Below are 27,402 nucleotides of genomic sequence, written 5' to 3'. Positions count from 1 at the left end.
ATCTTGCTCACCAGATGGTAGAGTTTTGTCATGACTGGATCTCCCAAGGCCATCAGTAGTTCTAATGGAATGTTGTCTACTCCCGGGGCCTTGTTTCGACTCAGGTCTTTCAGTGGTCTGTCAAACTCTTCACGTAGTATCTTATCTCCCATTTCGTCTTCGTCTACATCCTCTTCCATTTCCATAATATTGTCCTCAAGTACATCGCTCTTGTATAAACCCTCTATATACTCCTTCCACCTGTCTGCCTTCCGTTCTTTGCTTAGAACTGGGTTGCCATCTGAGCTCTTGATATTCATGCAAGTGGTTCTCTTTTCTCCAAAGGTCTCTTTAATTTTCCTGTAGGCAGTATCTATCTTACCCCTAGTGAGACAAGCATCTATATCCTTACATTTGTCCTCTAGCCATCCCTGCTTAGCCATTTTGCACTTCCTGTCGATCTCATTTTTGAGACGTTTGCATTCCTTTTTGCCTGCTTCATTTACTGCATTTTTATATTTTCTCCTTTCATCAATTAAATACAGTATTTCTTCTGTCACCCAAGGATTTCAGATAGTAACAGAATTATCCTTGCTAACTCATTATAAACACTGCAGTCGTAACTTTTCATACACTAATGGTACTATTTCTCAATGAATGTATACAGATATCCGTTCTCTCCTTCTTGTAAACCTGCCCCATACACATAAAGTACGGTACTTTTTGAGGTGTTTTATCACAGCGTCATGATAGAAATACTCCTGATACCAAGAGAGTGCTACTGGATGCATAAAGAGGTACATCATTCTGTAACACGTTATTCACTAGTTCACTTTGTTAAATCCTCAATAAGGGAAAGCACATCTGAGGTAAATACGGTATCTTACGATGACCAAGTCGGTGCAAATGGCTCGGCAGATTGCTGTCCTTATTGAACTGGAGATGCTTCTTTTCTGGAGCTGGTTTTGTGGAGCATAGGTTTCAATGACAGCTTTTATGTATTTACACTCCTGGAAATGGAAATAAGAACACATTGACACCGGTGTGTCAGACCCACCATACTTGCTCCGGACACTGCGAGAGGGCTGTACAAGCAATGATCACACGCACGGCACAGCGGACACACCAGGAACCGCGGTGTTGGCCGTCGAATGGCGCTAGCTGCGCAGCATTTGTGCACCGCCGCCGTCAGTGTCAGCCAATTTGCCGTGGCATACGGAGCTCCATCGCAGTCTTTAACACTGGTAGCATGCCGCGACAGCGTGGACGTGAACCGTAAGTACAGTTGACGGACTTTGAGCGAGGGCGTATAGTGGGCATGCGGGAGGCCGGGTGGACGTACCGCCGAATTGCTCAACACGTGGGGCATGAGGCCTCCACAGTACATCGATGTTGTCGCCAGTGGTCGGCGGAAGGTGCCCGTGCCCGTCGACCTGGGACCAGACCGCAGCGACGCACGGATGCACGCCAAGACCGTAGGATCCTACGCAGTGCCGTAGGGGACCGCACCGCCACTTCCCAGCAAATTAGGGACACTGTTGCTCCTGGGGTATCGGCGAGGACCATTCGCAACCGTCTCCATGAAGCTGGGCTACGGTCCCGCACACCGTTAGGCCGTCTTCCGCTCACGCCCCAACACCGTGCAGCCCGCCTCAAGTGGTGTCGCGACAGGCGTGAATGGAGGGACGAATGGAGACGTGTCGTCTTCAGCGATGAGAGTCGCTTCTGCCTTGGTGCCAATGATGGTCGTATGCGTGTTTGGCGCCGTGCAGGTGAGCGCCACAATCAGGACTGCATACGACCGAGGCACACAGGGCCAACACCCGGCATCATGGTGTGGGGAGCGATCTCCTACACTGGCCGTACACCACTGGTGATCGTCGAGGGGACACTGAATAGTGCACGGTACATCCAAACCGTCATCGAACCCATCGTTCTACCATTCCTAGACCGGCAAGGGACCTTGCTGTTCCAACAGGGCAATGCACGTCCGCATGTATCCCGTGCCACCCAACGTGCTCTAGAAGGTGTAAGTCAACTACCCTGGCCAGCAAGATCTCCGGATCTGTCCCCCATTGAGCATGTTTGGGACTGGATGAAGCGTCGTCTCACGCGGTCTGCGCGTCCAGCACGAACGCTGGTCCAACTGAGGCGCCAGGTGGAAATGGCATGGCAAGCCGTTCCACAGGACTACATCCAGCATCTCTACGATCGTCTCCATGGGAGAATAGCAGCCTGCATTGCTGCGAAAGATGGATATACACTGTACTAGTGCCGACATTGTGCATGCTCTGTTGCCTGTGTCTATGTGCCTGTGGTTCTGTCAGTGTGATCATGTGATGTATCTGACCCCAGGAATGTGTCAATAAAGTTTCCCCTTCCTGGGACAATGAATTCACGGTGTTCTTATTTCAATTTCCAGGAGTGTATAAATCGTAGAGTGACTAGCAAACGTTCCTTTGCTGAAATAGCAGTACGGAAGTTTGTGTCTCGTTTTGATATGACGGGAGCCATTAACGTCAACAAACACACCAGATGATTTGAGAACATTCTGCAGAAGTTTTCATAAGTATCCATGCTCTCGATACTAAGTTGTTGCAAAAGGTTATTACAGGCACCATTTTGCGATCTTCCCATTATCCACTCTCTAATCCAAATACTTCTGTTCTTCTTTTTCACGTTTTTCATTACAATTACAAGAGCTGCAGCACATGCCAACCGCCTACTTGTCATTTTATACTTCGGCTGACACTCGTAGCGGAACTGAAAGCATATGTATAAACAGTATCAGAAAGTTGCTGGCGCAAGTTTCTTGCCAAAGAACTTGCGGAAGAGTCTTGCTTAATTCGTGCGCTGCTGTGTAAACAAAGCTGCAAGCGGCTCGCAATAACTTGCATCAATAACCTCTGCAAGCGACTTGCTAGTGTTAACACAGCTTAAGGGACCTTCTTCTTCGACATCTTGGCCAAATACAGAGCTTCTTTTCCGAAATAGAAATATTTATAACTTTTGGGAAACGAAAGCAATATCGACGATTATGTCAGTATGTAATTAGTTCTGCCAAGTATAAATATAGATCCCTCTGTCTGTACGGTAGCTTCCTTTCAATCTTACTGATTGCGATAGAAACAGTCCATCGCCGTGGGAGCAACAAGAAAGGAACGAAGTAAAGAGAATGCGAATGTACGCTAATAATTTCCTTTTGATCACTGCATTTGTGCCTACTTTAATTACTACAACTGCATGCCCAAAAGACAATAAGGAAAGATGAAATGGGTATGTGAATGTTTGAAAAGAAGAACGACGTACTCCATATTAATTTACTCTCTAAAATGCGATATGCCTTGCGGCGAAACTTTATTAACTAAAGTGTAGCGGGACAATGTTCAAAACATGATTGAAAATACGTTCACTAAATAGAGATAAGATCATCTATGATTGAAATGTCATCTAAAGTCGATATGCAATTTTAATATGTTAGAAACAAGGAAATGAAGTAATACAGAATGCTATGCTTGTAACGTACGATGCTGTTCTACATTGTTTAGCTCTGGTATTTACTAGGTCACAGAGAAAGCATCCTAGGTTTTGGAGGGAAAATTCGTAATTGTAATGATCTGCACTACAACAGAAACAAGAAGCACAACTTAAGGAAAAATAATGTAAAAATGTGTTCCAGCTCAGAAGCGACATTGAAGCAGATAATTCCCGTGACTTAGTACGGATAGAGGTTATATTCGACAATCGGAACAAATTAATAACTGGCACCTTTTACCGAACCACGGTCTCAGATGAAACAGTTACTGAACAGTTCAAAGAAAACTTGAGTCTCATCACAAATAGGTACCCTACTCATACAGTTGGCAGTGACTTCAATCTACTCTCCGTATGTTGACAAAAATACATTTTCAGACCTTATTGTAGATAGAAAGAACTTCCGTAATTGTTATAAAGGCTTTTTTTAAAATTCTTTTGAACAATTAGTTCACGAGGCCATTCAAATTGTAAATGGTTACTAAAACACACTTTACCTCTTAGCCACAAATAATCCTGAGCACCACGACGGATACAGGGATTGTGAACACACAGTCGTAGTGAGGCTCAGTTCCGTAACAAAGAAATTCACCAAAACTAAACGCGAAATATACAGGGTGATTCAAAAAGAATACCACAACTTAAAAAATGTGTATTTAATGAAAGAAACATAATATAACCTTCTGTTATACATCATTACAAAGAGTATTTAAAAAGGTTTTTTTTCACTCAAAAACAAGTTCAGAGATGTTCAATATGGCCCCCTCCAGACACTCGAGCAATATCAACCCGATACTCCAACTCGTTCCACACTCTCTGTAGCATATCAGGCGTAACGGTTTGGATAGCTGCTGTTATTTCTCGTTTCAAATCATCAATGGTGGCTGGGAGAGGTGGCCGAAACACCATATCCTTAACATACCCCCATAAGAAAAAATCGCAGGGGGTAAGATCAGGGCTTCTTGGAGGCCAGTGATGAAGTGCTCTGTCACGGGCTGCCTGGCGGCCGATCCATCGCCTCGGGTAGTTGACGTTCAGGTTTCATAACTAACCTTTTTCGTAGGACTCTCCATACAGTTGATTGTGGAATTTGCAGCTCTCTGCTAGCTGTGTGAGTCGATTTTCCTGGGCTGCGAACAAATGCTTGCTGGGTGCGTGCTACATTTTCATCACTCGTTCTCGGCCGTCCAGAACTTTTCCCTTTGCACAAACACCCATTCTCTGTAAACTGTTTATACCAACGTTTAATACACCACCTATCAGGAGGTTTAACACCATACTTCGTTCGAAATGCACGCCGAACAACTGTCGTCGATTCACTTCTGCCGTACTCAATAACACAAAAAGCTTTCTGTCGAGCGGTCGCCATCTTAGCATCAACTGACGCTGACGCCTAGTCAACAGCGCCTCTAGCGAACAAATGTACAACTAAATGAAACTTTACAGCTCCCTTAATTCGCCGACAGATAGTGCTTAGCTCTGCCTTTTGTCGTTGCAGAGTTTTAAATTCCTAAAGTTGTGGTATTCTTTTTGAATCATCCTGTATATATTTATAAAAGCAACTAAAAATTCGGTTGACGCCTTTCTAAGAGACAGTCTCCAATCCTTCCAAACTATCTAAGAGAAGACCATATGTGGCTCAAGTTCAAAGAAATAGTATCAATAGCACTCGAGAGATTCATACCAAATAAATTAATAAGAGACGGAACTGATCCCCCACGGTACACAAAACACGACAGGAAGCTGCTGCAGGAGCACCGAGAAAGGAAGTATAATGTAGACGAACGCAAAACCTCCAAGATTGGCGAAGTTTAACTGAGGCTCGAAATTTGGTGCGGATTTCAATGCGAGATGCATTTAATAGTTTCCACAACGAAACTCTCTCTAGAAATGTGGGGGAAAATCCAAAGAGATTCTGGTTCTATGTTAAGTAAACCAGCCAAGAGGCTCAGTAAGCGATGAGGTGGAGGAGGGGGAGGAGGGGGAGACAAGGGACCCAACCTTTCGGAGCAGGTAAAACCGTGGCAAATGTCCGCTCACCGTGCGTGTAGTATCTGTGAGCGTACTGACCGTGTGTAGAATGGGGAAGGCGCGCGATCTGAGTTCGACCGATGACAGATTGTGATGGCCCGGAGAACCGGCACGAACATCTCGGAATCTGCGTCTACAACTACATGGTTACTCTGCAATTCACACTGAAGTGCGTGGCACAGTGTTTATCGAACCATTTTCATACTACTTCTCTACCATTCCAATCTCGAATGGCGCGTGGGAAAAGGGATCACCTAAATCTTTCCGCTCGCGCTCTGATTTCTCTTATGTTACTGCGATGATCATTTCTCCCTTCGAAGGTGGGTGTCAACAAAATATTTTCGCGTTGGGAAGAGAAAGTTGGCGATTAAAATTTCGCAATCTCGCCGCAAAGAAAACCGCCTTTGTTTCAGTGACTGCTACCCCAACCCGCATATCATATCAGTGACACTCTCGCCGTTATTGCGCGATAACACGAATCGAGCTGCCCTTCTTTGCACTTTTTCGATGTCCTCCGTCAATCCTACCTGGTAAGGATCCCACACCGCGCCGCAACAATGCAGCAGAGGACGGACAACTGTAATGTAGGCTGTCACTTTAGTGGGTTTGTTGCATCTTCTAAGTGTACTGCCAACGAAGCGCAGTCTTTGTTTTGCCTTTCCCACAATATTATCTATGTCGTCTTTCCAATTTAAGTTGCTCGTAATTGTAATTCCTTGTTATTTAATCGAATTGACAGCGCTTAAATTTGTGCGATTTATCGTATACCCAAAATTTATCGGATTTCTTTTAGTATCCATGTGGATGACCGCGCACTTTTCTTTATTTAGTGCCAACTGCCACCTTTGCACCATACAGAAATTCTCTCTAGATCATTTTCTAATTGGAATTGACCGTCTGATGATTTTACTAGGCGGTAAATTACGGCGTCATCAGCAAAGAATCTAAAGGGGCTGCTCAGATTATCACCTAGATCATTTATATAAATCAGGAACAGCAGAGGGCCTATGACACTACCTTGCGGAACGTCAGATACCACTTCTGTTTTACTCAATGATTTACCGTCTGTCACTACGAACTGTGACCTCTCTGAGAGGAAATCACGAATCCAGTCACACAACTGAGACGATACTCCATATGCATGCAATTTTATTAATAGTCGCTTGTGAGAAACGGTATCAAAAGCCTTCTGGAAATCTAGGAATATGGAATCGATCTGAGATCCCTTGTCGACAGCAATCACTACTTCATGGGATAAAAGAGCTAGCTGTGTTGCACAAGAAGGTATTTTCTGAATTCGTGTTGGTTATGTATCAATAAGTCATTTTCTTCAAGATGATTCATAATGTTAGAGTACAGCAGAGGGTGGTCCATTGATGGTCACCGGGCCAAATATCTCACGAAATAAGCGTCAAACGAAAAAACTACTAAGAACGAAACTTGTCTAGCTCGAAGGGGGAACTCAGATGGCGCCATGGTTGGCCCGCTAGATGGCGCTGCCATAGGTCAAAAAGATATCAACTGCGTTTTTTTTTAAAATAGGAACCCCCATTTTTTATTACATATTCGTGTAGTACGTAAAGAAATGTGGATGTTTTAGTTGGACCACTTTTTTCTCTTTGCGATAGATGGCGCTGTAATGGCACAAACATATGGCTCACAATTTTAGACGAACAGTTGGTAACAGGTTTTTTAAATTAAAATACAGAACGTAGGTACGTTCGAACATTTTATTTCGGCTGTTCCAATGTGATACATGTACCTTCGTGAACTTATCACTTCTCAGAACGCATGCTGTTACAGCGTGATTACCTGTAAATACCACATTAATGCACTAAATGCTCGAAATGATGTCGGTCAACCTCAATGCATTTGGCAATACGTGTAACGACATTCCTCTCAACAGCGAGTAGTTCGCCTTCCGTAATGTTCGCACATTCACTGACAATGCCCTGACGCATGCTGTCAGGCGTAGTCGGTGGATCACGATGGCAAATATCCTTCAACTTTCCCCACAGAAAGAAATCCGTGGACGTCAGATCCGGTGAACGTGCCGGCCACGGTATGGTGCTTCGACGACCAATCCACCTGTCACGAAATATGCTATTCACTAGCGCTTCAACCGCACGCGAGCTATGTGCCGGACATCCATCATGTTGGAAGTACATCGCCATTCTGTCATGCAGTGAAACATCTTGTAGTAACATCGGTAGAACATTACGTAGGAAATCAGCATACATTGCACCATTTAGATTGCCATCGATAAAATGGGGGCCAATTATCCTTCCTGCCATAATGCCGCACTACACATTAACCCGCCGAGGTCGCTGATATTCCACTTGTCGCAGCCATTGTGGATTTTCCGTTGCCCAGTAGTGCATATTATGCCGGTTTACGTTACCGCTGTTGGTGAATGACGCTTCCTCGCTAAATAGAACGCGTACAAAAAATCTGTCATCGTCCATTAATTTCTCTTGTGCCCAGTGGCAGAACTGTACACGACGTTCAAAGTCGTTGGTGCATAGAAATATGGTACGGGTGCAGTCGATGTCGATATATCATTCTGAACACCGACGTTTTTGAGATTCCCGATTCTCGCTCAGTTTGTCTGCTACTGATGTGCGGATTAGCCGCGACAGCAGCTAAAACACCTACTTGGGCATCATCATTTGTTGCAGGTCGTGGTTGACGTTTCACACGTGGCTGAACACTATCCGGCGAACGGTCCGGACACTTGGATGCTGTCGTCCAGGATACCGAGCAGCATACATAGCACACGTCCGTTGGGCATTTTGATCACAATAGCCATACATCAACACCATATCGACCTTTTCCGCAATTGGTAAACGGTCCATTTTAACACGGGTAATGTATCACGAAGCAAATACCGTTCGCACTGGCGGAATGTTACGTGATACCACGTACTTATACGTTTGTGACTACAACAGCGCCATCTATCACAGAGCGAAAAAAGTGGTCCAACTAAAACATTCATATTTCTTTACGTACTACACGAATATGTAATAAAAAATGGGGGTTCCTATTTAAAAAAAAACGCAGTTGATATCTGTTTGACCTATGGCAGCGCCATCTAGCGGGCCAACCATAGCGCCAACTGGTTTCCCCCTTCACGCTTGACGAGTTTCGTTCTTTGTAGTTTTTTCGTTTGATGCTTATTTCGTGAGACATTTGGCCCGGTCATTATCAATGGACCATCGCGTGTATGCTCCAAAATCCTACTGCAAATTGAGGTCAGTGATATGCACGAATTGTCGGGTGTTCGAAGACAGCTGTAGTGAGTGTTTTCAGAATGTGGTGAAACCGAGGTGAAACCCGCATTCAGACGTCGTGAGGTTGGGCGTCCACCTCTCATTACAGATTTCAGACGTCGCAGGCTGGGTAGCCTGGAAATCAGTACAGGCGGCGAACTGGGCGGAACTAACATCAGACTTTAATGCTGGACGGAGTACAAGTGTATCTGAACACAACAGCGCAACGTACACTCCTAACGATGGGCCTCAGTAGCCGACGTCCCACTCATGTGCCAATGTTAGCACCACGACATCGGCAGCTGTGAGAGAAATGGGCACGTGATCGTCGCCACTGGACGCTGGCGAGGTGGCAGAGTTTGCACGGTCTGATGAATTCCGATACCGTCTTCATCATGCCAATGGGAGGTCGCGAATACGTCGTCTCCCAGGGAAGCAGAATCTTGACATCTTGACGCCTGTAATGCGGGGCATACGTGGCGGCGGCTCCGTTATGCTCTGGGGAACATTCAAGTGGGCATCCATGGGGCCAGCGGAGTTTATGCAAGGCACCGTAACAAACTGGTTGCAGACCACATAAACCCCTTCGTGACGACCATGTTTCCCGATGGTAGTGGCATTTTTCAGCAAGGTAATGCCCCGTGTCAAGGGTCCGGGAAGGTAAATAACACACTAGTTGCGGACCACGTTCACCCCTTCGTGACGATCATGTTTCCCGATGGCAGTGGCACTTTTCAGCAAGATAATGCACTGTGTCACAAGTCTGGGAATGTAAATAACACACTGGTTGCAGACAACGTACAGCCCTTCGTGACGATCGTGTTTCCCAAAGGCAGTGGCATTTTTCAGCAAGATAATGCACCATGTCACAAGTCTGGGAATGTATATAACACACTGATTGCAGACCACATACACCCCTTCGTGACGATCATGTTTCCCGAAGGCAGTGGCACTTTTCAGCAAGATAATGTACCGTGTCACAAGTTCAGGAATGTAAATAATACACTGGTTGCTGACCACGTACAGCCCTTCGTGACGATCATGTTTCCCAAAGCCAGTGGTATTTTTCAGCAAGATAATGCACCGTGTCACAAGTCTGGGAATGTAAATAACACACTGGTTGCAGACCACGTACACTCCTTCGAGACGGTCATGTTTCCCGATGGCAGTGGCATTTTTCAGCAAGATAATGCTCGGTGTCACAAGTCTGGGAATGTAAATAACACACTGGTTGCAGACCATGTACATCCCTTCGTGACGAACATGTTTCCCGATGGCAGTGGCATTTTTCAGCAAGATAACGCACCGTGTCACAAGTCTGGGAATGTAAATAACACACTGGTAGCAGACCACGTACACCCCTTCGTGACGATCATGTTTCCCAATGGCAGTGGCATTTTTCAGCAAGATAACGCACCGTGTCACAAGTCTGGGAATGTAAATAACACACTGGTTGCAGACCATGTACACCCCTTCGTGACGATCATGTTTCCCGATGGCAGTGGCATTTTTCAGCAAGATAATGCACTGTGTCACAAGTCTGGGAATGTAAATAACACACTGGTTGCAGACCACATACACCCCTTCGTGACGATCATGTTTCCCGATGGCAGTGGCATTTTTCAGCAAGATAATGCTCAGTGTCACAAGTCTGGGAATGTAAATAACACACTGTTTGCAGACCACATACACCCCTTCGTGACGATCATGTTTCCCGATGGCAGTGGCATTTTTCAGCAAGATAATGTACCGTGTCACAAGTTCAGGAATGTAAATAATACACTGGTTGCTGACCACGTACAGCCCTTCGTGACAATCATGTTTCCCAAAGGCAGTGGCATTTTTCAGCAAGATAATGTACCGTGTCACAAGTCTGGGAATGTAAATAACACACTGGTTGCAGACCACATACACCCCTTCGTGACGATCATGTTTCCCGATGGCAGTGGCACTTTTCAGCAAGATAATGTACCGTGTCACAAGTCTGGGAATGTAAATAATACACTGGTTGCTGACCACGTACAGCCCTTCGTGACGATCATGTTTCCCGATGGCAGTGGCACTTTTCAGCAAGATAATGTACCGTGTCACAAGTTCAGGAATGTAAATAACACACTGGTTGCAGACCACGTACACCACTTCTTAACGACCATCTTTCCCGTTGGCAGTGGCATTTTTCAGCAAGATAATGCACCGTGTCACAAGTCTGGGAATGTTAATAACACCCCTTCGTGACGATCATGTTTCCCAAAGGCAGTGGCATTTTTCAGCAAGATAATGCACCGTGTCACAAGTCTGGGAATGTAAATAACACACTGGTTCCAGACCATATACACCTGTTCGTGACGATCATGTTTCCCGATGGCAGTGGCACTTTTCAGCAAGATAATGTACCGTGTCACAAGTTCAGGAATGTAAATAATACACTGGTTGCTGACCACGTACAGCCCTTCGTGACGATCATGTTTCCCAAAGCCAGTGGCATTTTTCAGCAAGATAATGCACCGTGTCACAAGTCTGGGAATGTAAATAACACACTGGATGCAGACCACATACACCCGTTCGTGACGATCATGTTTCCCGATGGCAGTGGCACTTTTCAGCAAGATAATGTACCGTGTCACAAGTTCAGGAATGTAAATAATACACTGGTTGCTGACCACGTACAGCCCTTCGTGACGATCATGTTTCCCAAAGCCAGTGGCATTTTTCAGCAAGATAATGCACTGTGTCACAAGTCTGGGAATGTAAATAACACACTGGTTGCAGACCACGTACAGCCGTTCGTGACGATCATGTTTCCCAACGGCAGTGGCATTTTTCAGCAAGGTAATGCACCGCGTCACAAGTCTGGGAATGTAAATAACACACTGGTTGCAGACCATGTACACCCCTTCGTGACGATCATGTTTCCCGATGGCAGTGGCATTTTTCAGCAAGATAACGCAACGTGTCACAAGTCTGGGAATGTAAATAACACACTGGTTGCCGACCACGTACACCCCTTCGTGACGATCATGTTTCCCGATGGCAGTGGCATTTTTGAGCAAGATAATGCTCGGTGTCACAAGTTCAGGAATGTAAATAACACACTGGTTGCAGACCACGTACAGCCCTTCGTGACGATCATGTTTCCCAAAGGCAGTGGCATTTTTCAGCAAGGTAATGCACCGTGTCACAAGTCTGGGAATGTAAATAACACACTGGTTGCAGACCATGTACACCCCTTCGTGACGATCATGTTTCCCGATGGCAGTGGCATTTTTCAGCAAGATAACGCAACGTGTCACAAGTCTGGGAATGTAAATTACACACTGGTTGCCGACCACGTACACCCCTTCGTCACGATCATGTTTCCCGATGGCAGTGGCATTTTTGAGCAAGATAATGCTCAGTGTCACAAGTTCAGGAATGTAAATAACACACTGGTTGCCGACCACGTACACCCCTTCGTGACGATCATGTTTCCCGATGGCAGTGGCATTTTTGAGCAAGATAATGCTCGGTGTCACAAGTTCAGGAATGTAAATAACACACTGGTTGCAGACCACGTACAGCCCTTCGTGACGATCATGTTTCCCAAAGCCAGTGGCATTTTTCAGCAAGATAATGCACCGTGTCACAAGTCTGGGAATGTAAATAACACACTGGTTGCAGACCACGTGCAGCCGTTCGTGACGATCATGTTTCCCAAAGGCAGTGGCATTTTTCAGCAAGGTAATGCACCGTGTCACAAGTCAGGGAATGTAAATAACACACTGGTTGCAGACCATGTACACCCCTTCGTGACGATCATGTTTCCCGATGGCAGTGGCATTTTTCAGCAAGATAACGCAACGTGTCACAAGTCTGGGAATGTAAATAACACACTGGTTGCCGACCACGTACACCCCTTCGTGACGATCATGTTTCCCGATGGCAGTGGCATTTTTGAGCAAGATAATGCTCGGTGTCACAAGTTCAGGAATGTAAATAACACACTGGTTGCAGACCACGTACAGCCCTTCGTGACAATCATGTTTCCCGATCGCAGTGGCACTTTTCAGCAAGATAATGCACCATGTCACAAGTGTGGGAACGTAAATAACACACTGGTTGCAGGCCACGTACACCCCTTCGTGACGAACATGTTTCCCGATGGCAGTGACATTTTTCAACAAGATAACGCACCGTGTCACAAGTCTGGGAATGTAAATAACACACTGGTTGCCGACCACGTACACCCCTTCGTCACGATCATGTTTCCCCGATGGCAGTGGCATTTTTGAGCAAGATAATGCTCAGTGTCACAAGTTCAGGAATGTAAATAACACACTGGTTGCCGACCACGTACACCCCTTCGTGACGATCATGTTTCCCGATGGCAGTGGCACTTTTCAGCAAGACATGCATCATGTCACAAGTTCAGGAATGTAAATAACACACTGGTTGCAGACCACGTACAGCCCTTCGTGACGATCATGTTTCCCAAAGCCAGTGGCATTTTTCAGCAAGATAATGCACCGTGTCACAAGTCTGGGAATGTAAATAACACACTGGTTGCAGACCACGTACAGCCGTTCGTGACGATCATGTTTCCCAAAGGCAGTGGCATTTTTCAGCAAGGTAATGCACCGTGTCACAAGTCAGGGAATGTAAATAACACACTGGTTGCAGACCATGTACACCCCTTCGTGACGATCATGTTTCTCGATGGCAGTGGCATTTTTCAGCAAGATAATGCTCGGTGTCACAAGTTCAGGAATGTAAATAACACACTGGTTGCAGACCACGTACACCACTTCGTGACGATCATGTTTCCCGATGGCAGTGGCACTTTTCAGCAAGACATGCATCATGTCACAAGTGTGGGAACGTAAATAACACACTGGTTGCAGGCCACGTACACCCCTTCGTGACGAACATGTTTCCCGATGGCAGTGACATTTTTCAGCAAGATAATGCACCGTGTCACAAGTCTGGGAATGTAAATAACACACTGGTTGCAGACCACGTACAGCCCTTCGTGACGATCATGTCTCCCAAAGGGAATGGCATTTTTCAGCAAGATAATGCACCGTGGCACAAGTCTGGGAATGTAAATAACACACTGGTTGCAGACCACGTACACCACTTCGTGACGACCATGTTTCCCATTGGCAGAGGCATTTTTCAGCAAGATAATGCTCGGTGTCACAAGTTCAGGAATGTAAATAGAACTGTGGTTGCAGACCACGTACACCACTTCGCGACGACCATGTTTCCCGATGGCTGTTGCACTTTTCAGCAAGATAATGCACCGTGTCACAAGTCTGGGAATGTAAATAACACACTGGTTGGAGACCACATACACCCCTTGGTGACGATCATGTATCCCGATGGCAGTGGCATTTTTCAGCAAGATAATGCTCGGTGTCACAAGTTCAGGAATGTAATGGAGCGGATTGAGGAACGCAGTGGCTAGTTCCAACTGATGTGCTGCGGCCCCCCCCCCCCCCCACCCCATCACAGCTCGCAAGATCTGGGATGTGCTCATCACCCTGCCCCTCAACGCCTCCCCCCCCCCCCCCGCCTATTTCCAGGATTTACGGGAATTAGGTGACTTGTATTTGTAGATGTGGTGGCAACTCCCTCCAGCGACCTATCAAGGTCTCACTGCTTCCATGCCACTACGCATCGCTACTGTTATCCTTGCGAAAGGTGGACATACCGGCTGTTAGATAGATGGTCATAATGTTCTGGCTGATCAGTGCATTCTTCCCGAGATATTCATTTCCCTCGGTACTTTAACTTCCGTGATGTCTGTTACCAGTGGATTACTTTTCTTGGGAATGGCAGGTATCTGCATATCCTGGAGTTTCGCTAAGCTTCTACAACCCATTAAAATCAAAATATGTTTTACCCGGAGATTCTGCATGTAATAGGTTGGAGCGTTTTTCCATAAGTTTAATAAATACGCATAACAGAGACTTCCGTGATTAATAATAGATTCTCCTTCACTAATTAGAACAGTCTGCTGATGTTGGGGTAGCTTTTCGACCCGCGATTGTAGAAATCACGTGGTTTTGAGGCGAAGAAGTCGAACTACGTTCGGAGAGCATTTTCATGCCAGCCGTGGTGGCCGAGCGGTTCTAGGCGCTTCAGTCCGGAACCGCGTGACCGCTACAGTCGCAGGTTCGAATCCTGCGTCGGGCATGGATGTGTGTGATGTTCTTAGGTTAATTAGGTTTAAGTAGTTCTAAGTTCTAGGGGACTGATGACCTCAGATGTTAAGTCCCATAGTGCTCAGAGCCATTTGAACCATTTGATAGAAATCACGTGATTTTGAGGCGAAGAACTCGTCGAACTACGTTCGGAGCGCATTTTCATCCGGAAAGGAAGTTCCCTGAACGTTGTTCGATAGGGAGCGGAAAAGGTGAAAATCTGAGGACCTAAGGTAAGGTGAATAAGCTGGGTGCGGAATGACTTCTCAACCAGACTCTGGCATAGTGTTTTTTGCCAGTCTGGCAGAATGCGGGCGGGCGTTATCGTGGTTCAAAAATGGTTCAAACGGCTCTGAGCACTATGGGACTTTACATCTGAGGTCATCAGTCCCCTAGAACTTAGAACTACTTAAGGGGCTCCGGAAAGGCTGAAAATCATGAAAAGTTCAATTTTTACTTTTTTGCGTTTTCTGAATCTGCAGACTATTACCTTTTAATAGATATATAATTTATTCAATTCCGGAGACTACAACTATTTTTAAATTTTTTTTGAAATGTGTTCTACATGGGCGTGACCCACTGTGGCGCTGTTAAACTGCTGTCAAATGGTGTTATTATTAACGTCCGTGTTCATCAGGTACATTCTAGTGATGTGAGATAAAGTATGTGTTGTGGCTAACCTGTGATGGTTCAATATATATCGCTGGTGTGATTGTCGATTGTTTGATGTTTATTTACTCTGTCGTTATCTCGAAAATATTCGTAATTAATTCTGTTTCTTGAGTCTCTGTTTTGTTGAAGTATAATAATGAGTAAAAGTAAAGTTATTAGAAATCCTCTGAAGGCTTTTAAGAAAAGGAGAAATGTTGGAAAGCCAAAGGTATGTGTTATTACTGTAAACAATAAAGACGATGAAAATCCCCAACATAGCTTGTGTCCCAAAGAAGAAGACAGTTGGTGTAAATATAACAAAGGATTGCTAACTGGTGAAGTGTACACTCATAAGCATAGTCTGCCTCATGCAATAATGGAGGTGATAAAACCTATTTTCAGAGACTTAGCAGCACCTGAACTGTTGAAAAAGTGTATTCACGGAAAAACTCAAAACCCCAATGAAAGTGTAAATAGTGTTATATGGTCGAGAATCCCCAAGACTGTATTTGTTGGAATAGAAACACTTCACTTTGGTGTGTATGATGCTGTTGCGACTTTCAATGATGGCAACATTGTAAGGTGCAAGGTATTTAGAAACATGGGAATGAAGATAGGTTCTAACATGGTACGAGCGATGCTTGCTTTAGACAAGGAACGCCTTCGGGCTGCAGACAGGGCTGTAAAGAGTCTAGAAATACAAGCAAGAGTAAACAGGAGGAGGAACAAGAGGAAGCTGGAGGAGGAGTTTGCAGAGGATGAAGATAATCCATCCTACGGACCTGGAATGCACTAAAAAGTTAATCCAATCTTTGTCGCTCGATTCCCATAACTTTTATTTTCTCATACTAATTACATGTTTTCTAAGGATCTTCCAAACATATTTGTTTCAAACTTTCAGTAAATGTTACACAGTACCTTCTGCATAATTTAACACAGCCTTTTTCCGAAAAACTGTATATTTTTGAATATATAAATAAAAAATTGCAAAAAAATGTTGTGAATTTTCATTACAATTGAAAAAAAATCATCTTTAGTAATTGAACTAAAATTTTGTAAAATCCCTGTGTTAAGTTGTAGCCCATATTCTAATAAATAATCTGTAAAAAGTTCAACTTCCTACCTCAAATACTTTGTGAGGAAAGATGTAATTTATAAGCGTTATTTTAACACTGCAAGTATAGGGCGTTCCGGAGCCCCTTAAACCTAACTAACCTAAGGACATCACACACACCAATGCCCGAAGCAGGATTCGAACCTGCGGCCGTAGCAGCAGCGTGGTTCCGGACCGAAGCGCCTAGAACCGTTCGGCCACAGCAGCCGGCTATCGTGGAGTTGCACCACTTCACCCAGTCTTCCTTCTCGTCGTTCTCGGACTGTGTCTGCAACACGTCTCATTTGTTGACAGTAAATGTTAGCAGTAATGGTTACACCATGGAGAAGCATTTCGTAATAAGCACACCGTCGCTTTCCCACCAGATGCATAACATTATCTTTTGCGGATGCTGGGAGATGCTGGTTTGCTTGGGTTCAACCATTCCTTTCTTTTCCTTGTATTAGAGTAAAGACACAATTTCTCGTCACCAGTAACGATACAGCGTAGGAACGGTGGATGTCGTTATGAACCAATTGATGACAAAAAAAAAACCGAGATGTCCATCTAGCCACCAACTGATTTTTAGGATTTTGGCTTAGAGCGCGAGGTACACCCTTCACGAGCAGGGAGGCGTGCCGGCCCCCGGCACGAATCCGCCCGGCGGATTACTGTCGAGGTCCGGTGTGCTGGCCAGCATGTAGATAGTTTTTAGGCGGTTTTCCATCTACCTCGGCGAATGCGGGATGGTTCCCCTTATTCCGCCTCAGTTACACTACGTCGACGATTGCTGCGCAAACACTGTCTCCTCGTGCGCGTACACCCTAATTACTCTACCACACAAACATTTGAGGTTACACTCCTGCCCGCATCTCGTGGTCGTGCGGTAGCGTTCTCGCTTCCCACGCCCGGGTTCCCGGGTTCGATTCCCGGCGGGGTCAGGGATTTTCTCTGCCTCGTGATGGCTGGGTGTTGTGTGCTGTTCTTAGGTTAGTTAGGTTTAAGTAGTTCTAAGTTCTAGGGGACTGATGACCATAGATGTTAAGTCCCATAGTGCTCAGAGCCATTTCGTTACACTCATATGGTATGCCGGCCGCGGTGGTCTAGCGGTTCTGGCGCTGCAGTCCGGAACCGCGGGACTGCTACGGTCGCAGGTTCGAATCCTGCCTCGGGCATGGGTGTGTGTGATGTCTTTAGGTTAGTTAGGTTTAAGTACTAAGTTCTAGGGGACTTATGACCTAAGATGTTGAGTCCCATAGTGCTCCGAGCCATTTGAACCATTTTGAATCATATGGTATGAGACGTTTCTGGTGGGGGTCCACTGGAAGCCGAACCACATAATAACCCTGGGTTCGGTGTGGGGCGGCGGTGGGGTGGGTGGACTGCTGTGGCCTGTTGTGGGGTTGTGAGCCACTGAGGGCTACGGCGGCACGAAGCCTGTCCGTCGTTTGTAGGTCCCCGGTTCAGTACACAGTACACACACACACACACACACGGACACACACACACACACACACACACACACACACACACACTCACACACACACACACACACACACACACACACACACGACTTTTGAACCTTCCCCATTGCATGCAAATGTCGCACGCTAGAGGAATGACGACAGCTTATCACATTTGCCAGTTTTCGAGTACAATGACGTGGATCATTGTGGATTAATGCGTTCAAACGATCTTAGCCAAACCCTGAAGGTCTTCCTGAACGTGGGTTGAAAGTAAATAAACCGCCAGGTCCTGATGGGATTCCAATTCCAATTCGGTTTTACCGAGAGTACTCTACTGCATTGGCCCCTTACTTAGCTTGCATTTATCGCGAATCTCTTGCCCAACGTAAAGTCCCGAGCGACTGGAAAAAAGCGCAGGTGGCGCCTGTATATAAGAAGGGTAGAAGGAAGGATCCTCAATATTACTGACAAATATCCTTAACATCGGTTTGTTGCGGGATTCTCGAACATATTCTCGGTTCGAATATAATGAATTTCCTTGAGACAGAGAAGTTGCTGTCCATGCATCAGCACGGCTTTAGAAAGAATCGCTCCTGCGAAACGCAACTCGCCCTTTCTTCACTTGATATCTTGCGAACCATGGATGAAGGGTATCAGACGGATACCATTTTCCATGACTTCCGGAAAGCGTTTGACTCGGTGCCCCACTGCAGACTCCTAACTAAGGTACGAGCATATGGGATTGCTTCCCAAATATGTGAGTGGCTCGAAGACTTCTTAAGTAATAGAACCCAGTACGTTGTCCTCGACGGTGAGTGTTCATCGGAGGTGGGGGTATCATCTGGAGTGCCCCAGGGAAGTGTGGTAGGTCCGCTGTTGTTTTCTATCTACATAAATGATCTTTTGGATAGGGTGGATAGCAATGTGCGGCTGTTTGCTGATGATGCTGTGGTGTACGGGAAGGTGTCGTCGTTGAGTGACTGTAGGAGGATACGAGATGACTTGGACGGGATTTGTGATTGGTGTAAAGAATGGCAGCTAACTCTAAATATAGATAAATGTAAATTAATGCAGATGAATAGGAAAAAGAATCCCGTAATGTTTGAATACTCCATTAGTAGTGTAGCGCTTGACACAGTCACGTCGATTAAATATTTGGGTGTAACATTGCAGAGCGATATGAAGTGGGACAAGCATGTAATGGCAGTTGTGCGGAAGGCGGATAGTCGTCTTCGGTTCATTGGTAGAGTTTGGGGAAGATGTGGTTCATCTGTAAAGGAGACCGCTTATAAAACACTAATACGACCTATTCTTGAGTACTGCTCGAGCGTTTGGGATCCCTATCAGGTCGGATTGAGGGAGGACATAGAAGCAATTCAGAGGCGGGCTGCTAGATTTGCTACTGGTAGGTTTGATCATCACGCGAGTGTTACGGAAATGCTTCAGGAACTCGGGTGGGAGTCTCTAGAGGAAAGGAGGCGTTCTTTTCGTGAATCGTTACTGAGGAAATTTAGAGAAATCAGAATTTGAGGCTGACTGCAGTACAATTTTATTGCCGCCAACTTATATTTCGCGGAAAGACCACAAAGATAAGAGAGATTAGGGGTCGTATAGAGGCATATAGGCAGTCATTTTTCCCTCGTTCTGTTTGGGAGTGGAACAGGGAGAGAACACGTTAGTTGTGGTACGAGGTACCCTCCGCCACGCACCGTACGGTGGATTGCGGAGTATGTATGTAGATGTAGATGTAGAAGTCTCTAAATGATCTTCCATAAAATGAGAAATCCATTTTCTTGCCGTGCTCTGTTTAACACCATTACCCCCATACACGGCGCAAAAGTTTCTGGCTGCCTCCGCTGCTGTCATCCGTCTATCGAGCTGAAAAGGAAGAATACGAGGTGCGGCTAGAAAAAAACCGGACTGATGCTGGAAAAAACATTTATTTACAATTATTTACAATTTCATGTTATCTCCTTCAATGTACTCTCCTCCTCGGTCTCTACACCGCTCCATACGAATTTTCCACTGTTCATAGCAATGCTGCAGATCATTTTCGGTAAGTCCATACATTACTTCCGTCGCTCTTTCTTTTACTGCTTCAACAGTCTCAAATCTAATTCCTTTCAAAGCTGACTTGACTTTAGGGAAAAGAAAAAAGTAACAGGTGGCCAAATCAGGTGAGTAGGGTGGATGATCTAAGATGGGAATGTTGTGTTTTGCCAAAAACGTCTTCACTGACAACGCACTGTGAGCTGGGGCATTGTCTTGGTGAAGGATCCGTGACTTTTTTCTCCACAAATCGTTCCGTTTTCTCCGTACTCGCTCACGTAGGGTAGCCAGGACGCTAATGTAGTAATGCTGATTCACTGTTAGTCCCTCTGGTACCCAATCAATGTGCACAATCCCTTTGATGTCAAAAAAAAACAATCATCTTTGCCTTGAATTTCGATTTTGACATTCGTGCTTTTTTTTGTCGTGGAGAACCAGGAGTTTTCCAATGCATCGATTGGCGTTTAGTTTCGGGATCGTAAGTAAAAAACCACGATTCATCGCAAGTAATAACATTTTGTAAGAAGGTGGGATCACTTTCAATGTTTTCCAGGATGTCAGAACAAATCATTCTTCGGCGTTCCTTCTGTTCAATTGTGAGACACTTTGGAACCATTTTTGAACACACTTTGTTCGTGTTGAAACTTTCATGAAGAATCTGCCTAACACTTTCCTTGTCAACTCCTGTTAACTCAGACACTGCTCTGATTGTTAAACGGCGATCTTGTCGAACAAGTTTACCGATTTTTTCAATGTTTGCATCAGTTTTTGCTGACAATGGTCTGCCAGTGCGAGTGTCATCACTGGTGTCTTCGCGGCCATCTTTAAATCGTTTAAAGCACTCAAACACTTGTGTTCGCGATAAACAATCAACGCCGTACACTTGTTGTAACGTTACAAACGTTTCACTTGCAGATTTTAGTTTGAAACAAAATTTGATGTTAACACGCTGTTCTTTCTGTACACTCGACATTTTCCGACGCACAGACAAAACGTCAACTACTTAAAACAGACGCCACGGGCAGACTGAGTGCAGGAGGCAGATGAAACTCGAGCAGTAGGCGGAGCGAGAGTCACGTGACAGGCCACGCGACTTTCAGCCTTATTGCATTCGTTTTATTGTTTCACCAGTACTAGTCCGGTTTTTTTCTAGCCACACCTCGTGTGGTGTCACTGCCAGACACCACACTTGCTAGGTGGTAGCTTAAATCGGCCGCGGTACATGTCGGACCCGCGTGTCGTCACTGTGTGATCGCAGACCGAGCGCCACCACACGGCAGGTCTCGAGAGACGTACGAGAACTCGCCCCAGTTGTACGACGACGTTGCTAGCGACTATACGGACGAAGCCATTTCTCTCATTTGCCGAGAGACAGTTAGAATAGCCTTCAGCTAAGTTAATGGCTACGACTTAGCAAGGCGCCATTAGCCTTAGATAGCTTGTATATAAAGAGTCACTTGTATCGCCACAATCTCCAGATGTCTCATCAAGAACGATGTATACAAGGACGGATTAAAAGTTAAGTAGTCCAGAAGCTACGTACTTTTCTTTATAGCATTCATTAAGTCTCCTGTTTCAGACCTCACTCCATCCTTCGTGAGTTAGCGCGTGCATCTTGGCCGCCTCTTTCAATTAGTGTGCGTAGTGTTGGCAAGTCTGCCGACACTACACCTCGTATATCGGAAATGTTGCGGTTTCTCCACTTTGCACTCCATTTTCTAGCGTCCTCAGGTCCACTCAGTATTCCCAAATGACAAAACAGTAAATCTGTAAACTCGAATATCGAATAGGAACAGTGAAATAAACATGATAAATGACAATCGTTAAACAAATCCGTAACAGCGGGCATACAAACACGCAAAACAAAAACGCTAAGGACTTATGCATCAACCCAATAATTTAACGCTGCGAGTATAGCTGTGGCTTCTCTAGAAAAACTAGAAGTTTCGCTGGGGAGTGAAATCAATTCCTTGTAATCTGTACTTGGGCACAGGAACGCACATTCCACTCAGCCAATATCTGGATTTTGAAGCTGTCAGTATAAATCTGTAAATATTCCGATAAATTTGTTTTTTTACTAATCTTTCTGCTCCGGCTTTCTTTGGTGAGGGAGGGAGGGAGAGTGAGATTGTCTTGAACTGTTGCATAGTTACAGCCCTTTGACTGTCTCGATATGTTCCAGACATCTTCCCAAAGGAAATGACAACTGCCTGACGAGATGATTCGAAAAGAAGATGTGCTTATTCTTGTACGAGGAGGTTTGAATATTTATGCTACACAGACGTATCTTGTTCCTCTTTTTAATTACTGCAGCAACTACTTGCAGCTCAGTTCCTGCGAATTGTATAAGGGGCAGTCACATGAAAATGAGACAAGTTAACCTTTTTTTTTTATTTCAAAAGCTATCATCGTACTACACACATCAAATAAAGTTTTGCATCACCTCGGTTGCGAGTATTCCGGAACCAGTACAGAAAATTGGAATAGAGATCAACATAAACACCGTTTCCGCCCTTTTTATTGCTCATGAAAACCACACATTGCATGTTGTACCACCATATAGCGAGGCGTTCAGAGATGGTGGTCCAGATTGCTCTACACACCGGCGGGGTCCCGGGTTCGATTCCCGGCGGGGTCAGGGATTTTCTCTGCCTCGTGATGACTGGGTGTTGTGTGATGTCCTTAGGCTAGTTAGGTTTAAGTAGTTCTAAGTTCTAGGGGACTGATGACCAAAGATGTTAAGTCCCATAGTGCTCAGAGCCATTTCTACACACCGGTACCTCTAATACCCAGTAGCAAGTCCTCTTGCGTTGATGCACGCTTGTATTCATCGTGGCGTACTATCCACAAGTTCATCAAGGAACTGTTGGTCCAGATTTTCCCACTCCTCAACGGCGATTCGGCGTAGATCCCTAAGAGTGGTTGGTGGGTCATGTCGTCCATAAACAGCCCTTTTCAGTCTATCCCAGGCATTTTCGATAGGGTTCAAGTCTGGACAACATGCTGGCCACTCTTGTCGAGCGATGTTATTATCCTGATGGAAGTCATTCACAAGATGTGTGGGATGGGGACGCCAATTGTCGTCCGTGAAGACGAATACCTCGCCAATATGCTGCCGATATGGTTGTACTATTGGTCGGAGGATGGCATTCACGTATCGTACAGCTGTTACGGCTTTCGTGACAACCAGCGGTGTACGTCGGCCCCACATAACGCCACCCCAAAACAGCAGGGAACCTCCACCTTGCTGCACTCTCTGGACAGTGTGTCTAAGGCGTTCAGGCTGACCGGGTTGCCTCCAAACACGTCTCCGACGATTGTTTGGTTGAAGGCATATGCGAAACTCATCGGTGAAGAGAACGTGATCCCAATCCTGAGTGGTCCATACGGCATGTTGTTGCGGCCATCTGTACCGCACTGCATGGTGTCGTGGTTGGAAAGATGGACCTCACCACGGACGTCGGTAGTGAAGTTGCGCATCGTGCAGCCTATTGCGCACAGTTAGAGTCGTAGCACGACGTCCTGAGCCTGCACGAAATTCCTAGGTAGCGGTCATCGGCTCCAGTGGTAGCCCTTGGGCGGCATGTCCGAACAACATCGCTTTGGTTCACTCAGACACCCCTGGACACTTTCATTGTTGAGAGCTCTTCCTGGCACAAAGTAACAATGCGGACGCGGTCAAATCGCAGTATTGACCGCCTAAGCATAGTTGAACTACAGACAACACGAGCCGTGTACCTCCTTCCTGGTGGAATGACTGGAAGTGATCGGCTGTCGGACCCCCTCCGTCTAATAGGCGCTGCTAATGCGTGGTTGTTCACATATTTGGGCGGGTTTAGTGACATCTCTAAACAGTCAAAGGGACTGTAACTGGTATTCAATATCCACGGTCACCGTCTATCTTCAGGAGATCTGGGAACTGGGGTGATGCAAAACTTTTTTCGATGTGTGTATTATCCCACTTATCCCACTGTGAGACGACACATTCTGTGCCTTCCACAAAAATTGTACCCAGGCGTGCACAGCCAAGAATGTCTTTCTTCAGGGCTCCACAAATATGAAAACCGTATGAGGAGTGTTTGGGACAGTATGATTTAGGATGTGTAAGAGGTTCCCAGCGAAACTTCGGCAGCGTACGTGAAACAGCCTTGGCAACATATGAGAAGGCATCGTCTTCCAGGAGACTGATGTCGCCCGCCATTATCCCGAGCGTTTGAATTGATTCTGAGATTTAGTAATTACAGTCTTCACCTAGTGCTGTGCATGAATTGTGGCAGCGTGTTTCAGGAAGTCAATGATAGCGGGTCCTTGTTGTTGTTGTGGTCTTCAGTCCTGAGACTGGTTTGATGCAGCTCTCCATGCTACTCTATCCTGTGGCCACTGCTTTCACTGATGTCAAATCAATTCATTTCATCCCTCTACCAGGCTGCAAGCCAAAAGACCCTGTCTTTTCGAATTTCCATATCATTTTTTCCAGACCCATGGCAATCACCAGACCAAAACCTTTTTCCAAACCCTTCGTGTCCAGAACTTCTGCAGAGCGACGTGTGCACAGCCGTCATTCTTGTAACAGAGCTTTACAAGCAGAGCACGATCCTGCATTGAGACAGTGATGGTGAACATCGCAGATGTGAAATGAGGAAAAGCCGTGTACCCGGCTGTTTATACCAACTTCAATAGGTCGTGCGCATGACAGGTGTTTTCATTTACGTATTCTGAACATACAAAGCCATATATTGATCAATTTTCAGACTATGTTTCTTCTTCTGCCATATGTTTTCCCCCTTCTGCGATAATATTCTGTTACAATTTGATGTCATTCTGATCAGTGGTGTTATTTGTACAGCGTTTTAAAAGTTTAATTATAATCACCCCGTGCCATAGATTATAGTGAGAAGAGGGGCTAACTCAGCTTCAAATGCATTTCATTCCCACTGTTATTCTTACAGACACAAGCAGACATCTCACAAGCAGACATATGTCTGCTTGTGAGATGTCTGCTTGTGTCTGTATATGTGTGGATGGATATGTGTGTGTGTGTGTGTGTGTGTGTGTGTGTGTGTGTGTGTGCGAGTGTATACCCGCCCTTTTTCCCCCTAAGGTAACTCTTTCCGCTCCCAGGATTGGAATGACTCCTTACCTTCTCCCTCAAAACCCACATCCTTTCGTCTTTCCCTCTCCTTCCCTCTTTCCTGATGAGGCAACAGTTTTTTGTGAAAGCTTGAATTTTGTGTGTGTGTTTGTGTTTGTTTGTGTGTCTATCGACCTGCCAGCGCTTTCGTTCGGTAAGTCACATCATCTTTGTTTTTAGATATATTTTTCCCACGTGGAATGTTTCCCTCTATTATATATATGTATAAGATTCACCTGGACCTACTCAAAATCCCATGCCACTTTCCTTGACGTTGACCTCCACCTGTCCAATGGCCAGCTTCACACGTCCGTCCACATCAAACCCACCAACAAGCAACAGTACCTCCATTATGACAGCTGCCACCCATTCCACATCAAACGGTCCCTTCCCTACAGCCTAGGTCTTCGTGGCAAACGAATCTGCTCCAGTCCGGAATCCCTGAACCATTACACCAACAACCTGACAACAGCTTTCGCATCTCGCAACTACCCTCCCGACCTGGTACAGAAGCAAATAACCAGAGCCACTTCCTCATCCCCTCAAACCCAAAACCTCCCACAGAAGAACCACAAAAGTGCCCCACTTGTGACAGGATACTTTCCGGGACTGGACCAGACTCTGAATGTGGCTCTCCAGCAGGGATACGACTTCCTCAAATCCTGCCCTGAAATGAGATCCATCCTTCACGAAATCCTCCCCACTCCACCAAGAGTGTCTTTCCGCCGTCCACCTAACCTTCGTAACCTGTTAGTTCATCCCTATGAAATCCCCAAACCACCTTCCCTACCCTCTGGCTCCTAACCTTGCAACCGCCCCCGGTGTAAAACCTGTCCCGTGCACCCTCCCACCACCACCTACTCCAGTCCTGTAACCCGGAAGGTGTACACGATCAAAGGCAGAGCCACGTGTGAAAGCACCCACGTGATTTACCAACTGACCTGCCTACACTGTGAAGCTTTCTATGTGGGAATGACCAGCAACAAATTGTCCATTCGCATGAATGGACACAGGCAGACAGTGTTTGTCGGTAATGAGGATCACCCTGTGGCTAAACATGCCTCGGTGCACGGCCAGCACATCTCGGCACAGTGTTACACCGTCCGGGTTATCTGGATACTTCCCACCGACACCAACCTATCCGAACTCCGGAGATGGGAACTTGCTGTTCAATATATCCTCTCTTCCCGTTACCCACCAGGCCTCAATCTCCGCTAATTTCAAGTTGCTACCACTCATACCTCACCTGTCATTCAACATCATCTTTGCCTCTTCACTTCCGCCTCGACTGACATCTCTGCCCAAACTCTTTGTCTTTAAATATGTCTGCTTGTGAGATGTCTGCTTGTGTGTGTATATGTGTGGATGGATATGTGTGTGTGTGTGCGAGTGTATACCCGTCCGTTTTTCCCCCTAAGGTAAGTCTTTCCACTCCCGGGATTGGAATGACTCCTTACCCTCTCCCTTAAAACTCACATCCTTTCGTCTTTCCCTCTCCTTCCCTCTTTCCTGATGAGGCAACAGTTTGTTGCGAAAGCTTGAATTTTGTGTGTGTGTTTGTGTTTGTTTGTGTGTCTATCGACCTGCCAGCGCTTTCGTTTGGTAAGTCACATCATCTTTGTTTTTATATATAAAGATGATGAAAGATGATGTGACTTACCAAACGAAAGCGCTGGCAGGTCGATAGACACACAAACAAACACAAACATACACACAAAATTCTGGCTTTCGAAACCTGTCCCATGCACCCTCCCACCACCACCTACTCCAGTCCTGTAACCCGGAAGGTGTGCACAATAAAAGGCAGAGCCACGTGTGAAAGCACCCACGTGATTTACCAACTGACCTGCCTACACTGTGACGCATTCTATGTGGGAATGACCAGCAACAAACTGTCCATTCGCATGAATGGACACAGGCAGACAGTGTTTATCGGTAATGAGGATCACCCTGTGGCTAAACATGCCTCGGTGCACGGCCAGCACATCTTGGCACAGTGTTACACCGTCCGGGTTAT

At 45.8% G+C, this 27,402-nt stretch overlaps 1 protein-coding gene across 1 annotated transcript in view; it reads left to right on the top strand.

Moving 5' to 3' along the window:
- The first annotated feature begins 15,960 nt into the window (after window positions 1-15,960).
- LOC126213232 (uncharacterized) overlaps window positions 15,961-27,402 on the top strand; it is a 121,262-nt gene continuing 109,820 nt past the window's right edge. The window contains exon 1 of the mRNA XM_049940882.1: window positions 15,961-16,428. Within this exon, the coding sequence (XP_049796839.1) occupies window positions 16,023-16,428 (406 nt within the window). The 5' untranslated portion in view covers window positions 15,961-16,022. The remainder of the gene's footprint in view (window positions 16,429-27,402) is intronic.

The sequence above is a fragment of the Schistocerca nitens genome, chromosome 11 (assembly GCF_023898315.1).
Source record: "Schistocerca nitens isolate TAMUIC-IGC-003100 chromosome 11, iqSchNite1.1, whole genome shotgun sequence".
Classification (NCBI taxonomy): Eukaryota; Metazoa; Arthropoda; class Insecta; order Orthoptera; family Acrididae; genus Schistocerca; species Schistocerca nitens.
The sequence above is the reverse complement of the archived record's forward strand: the minus strand, read 5'-3'. Positions and strand labels throughout refer to the sequence as shown.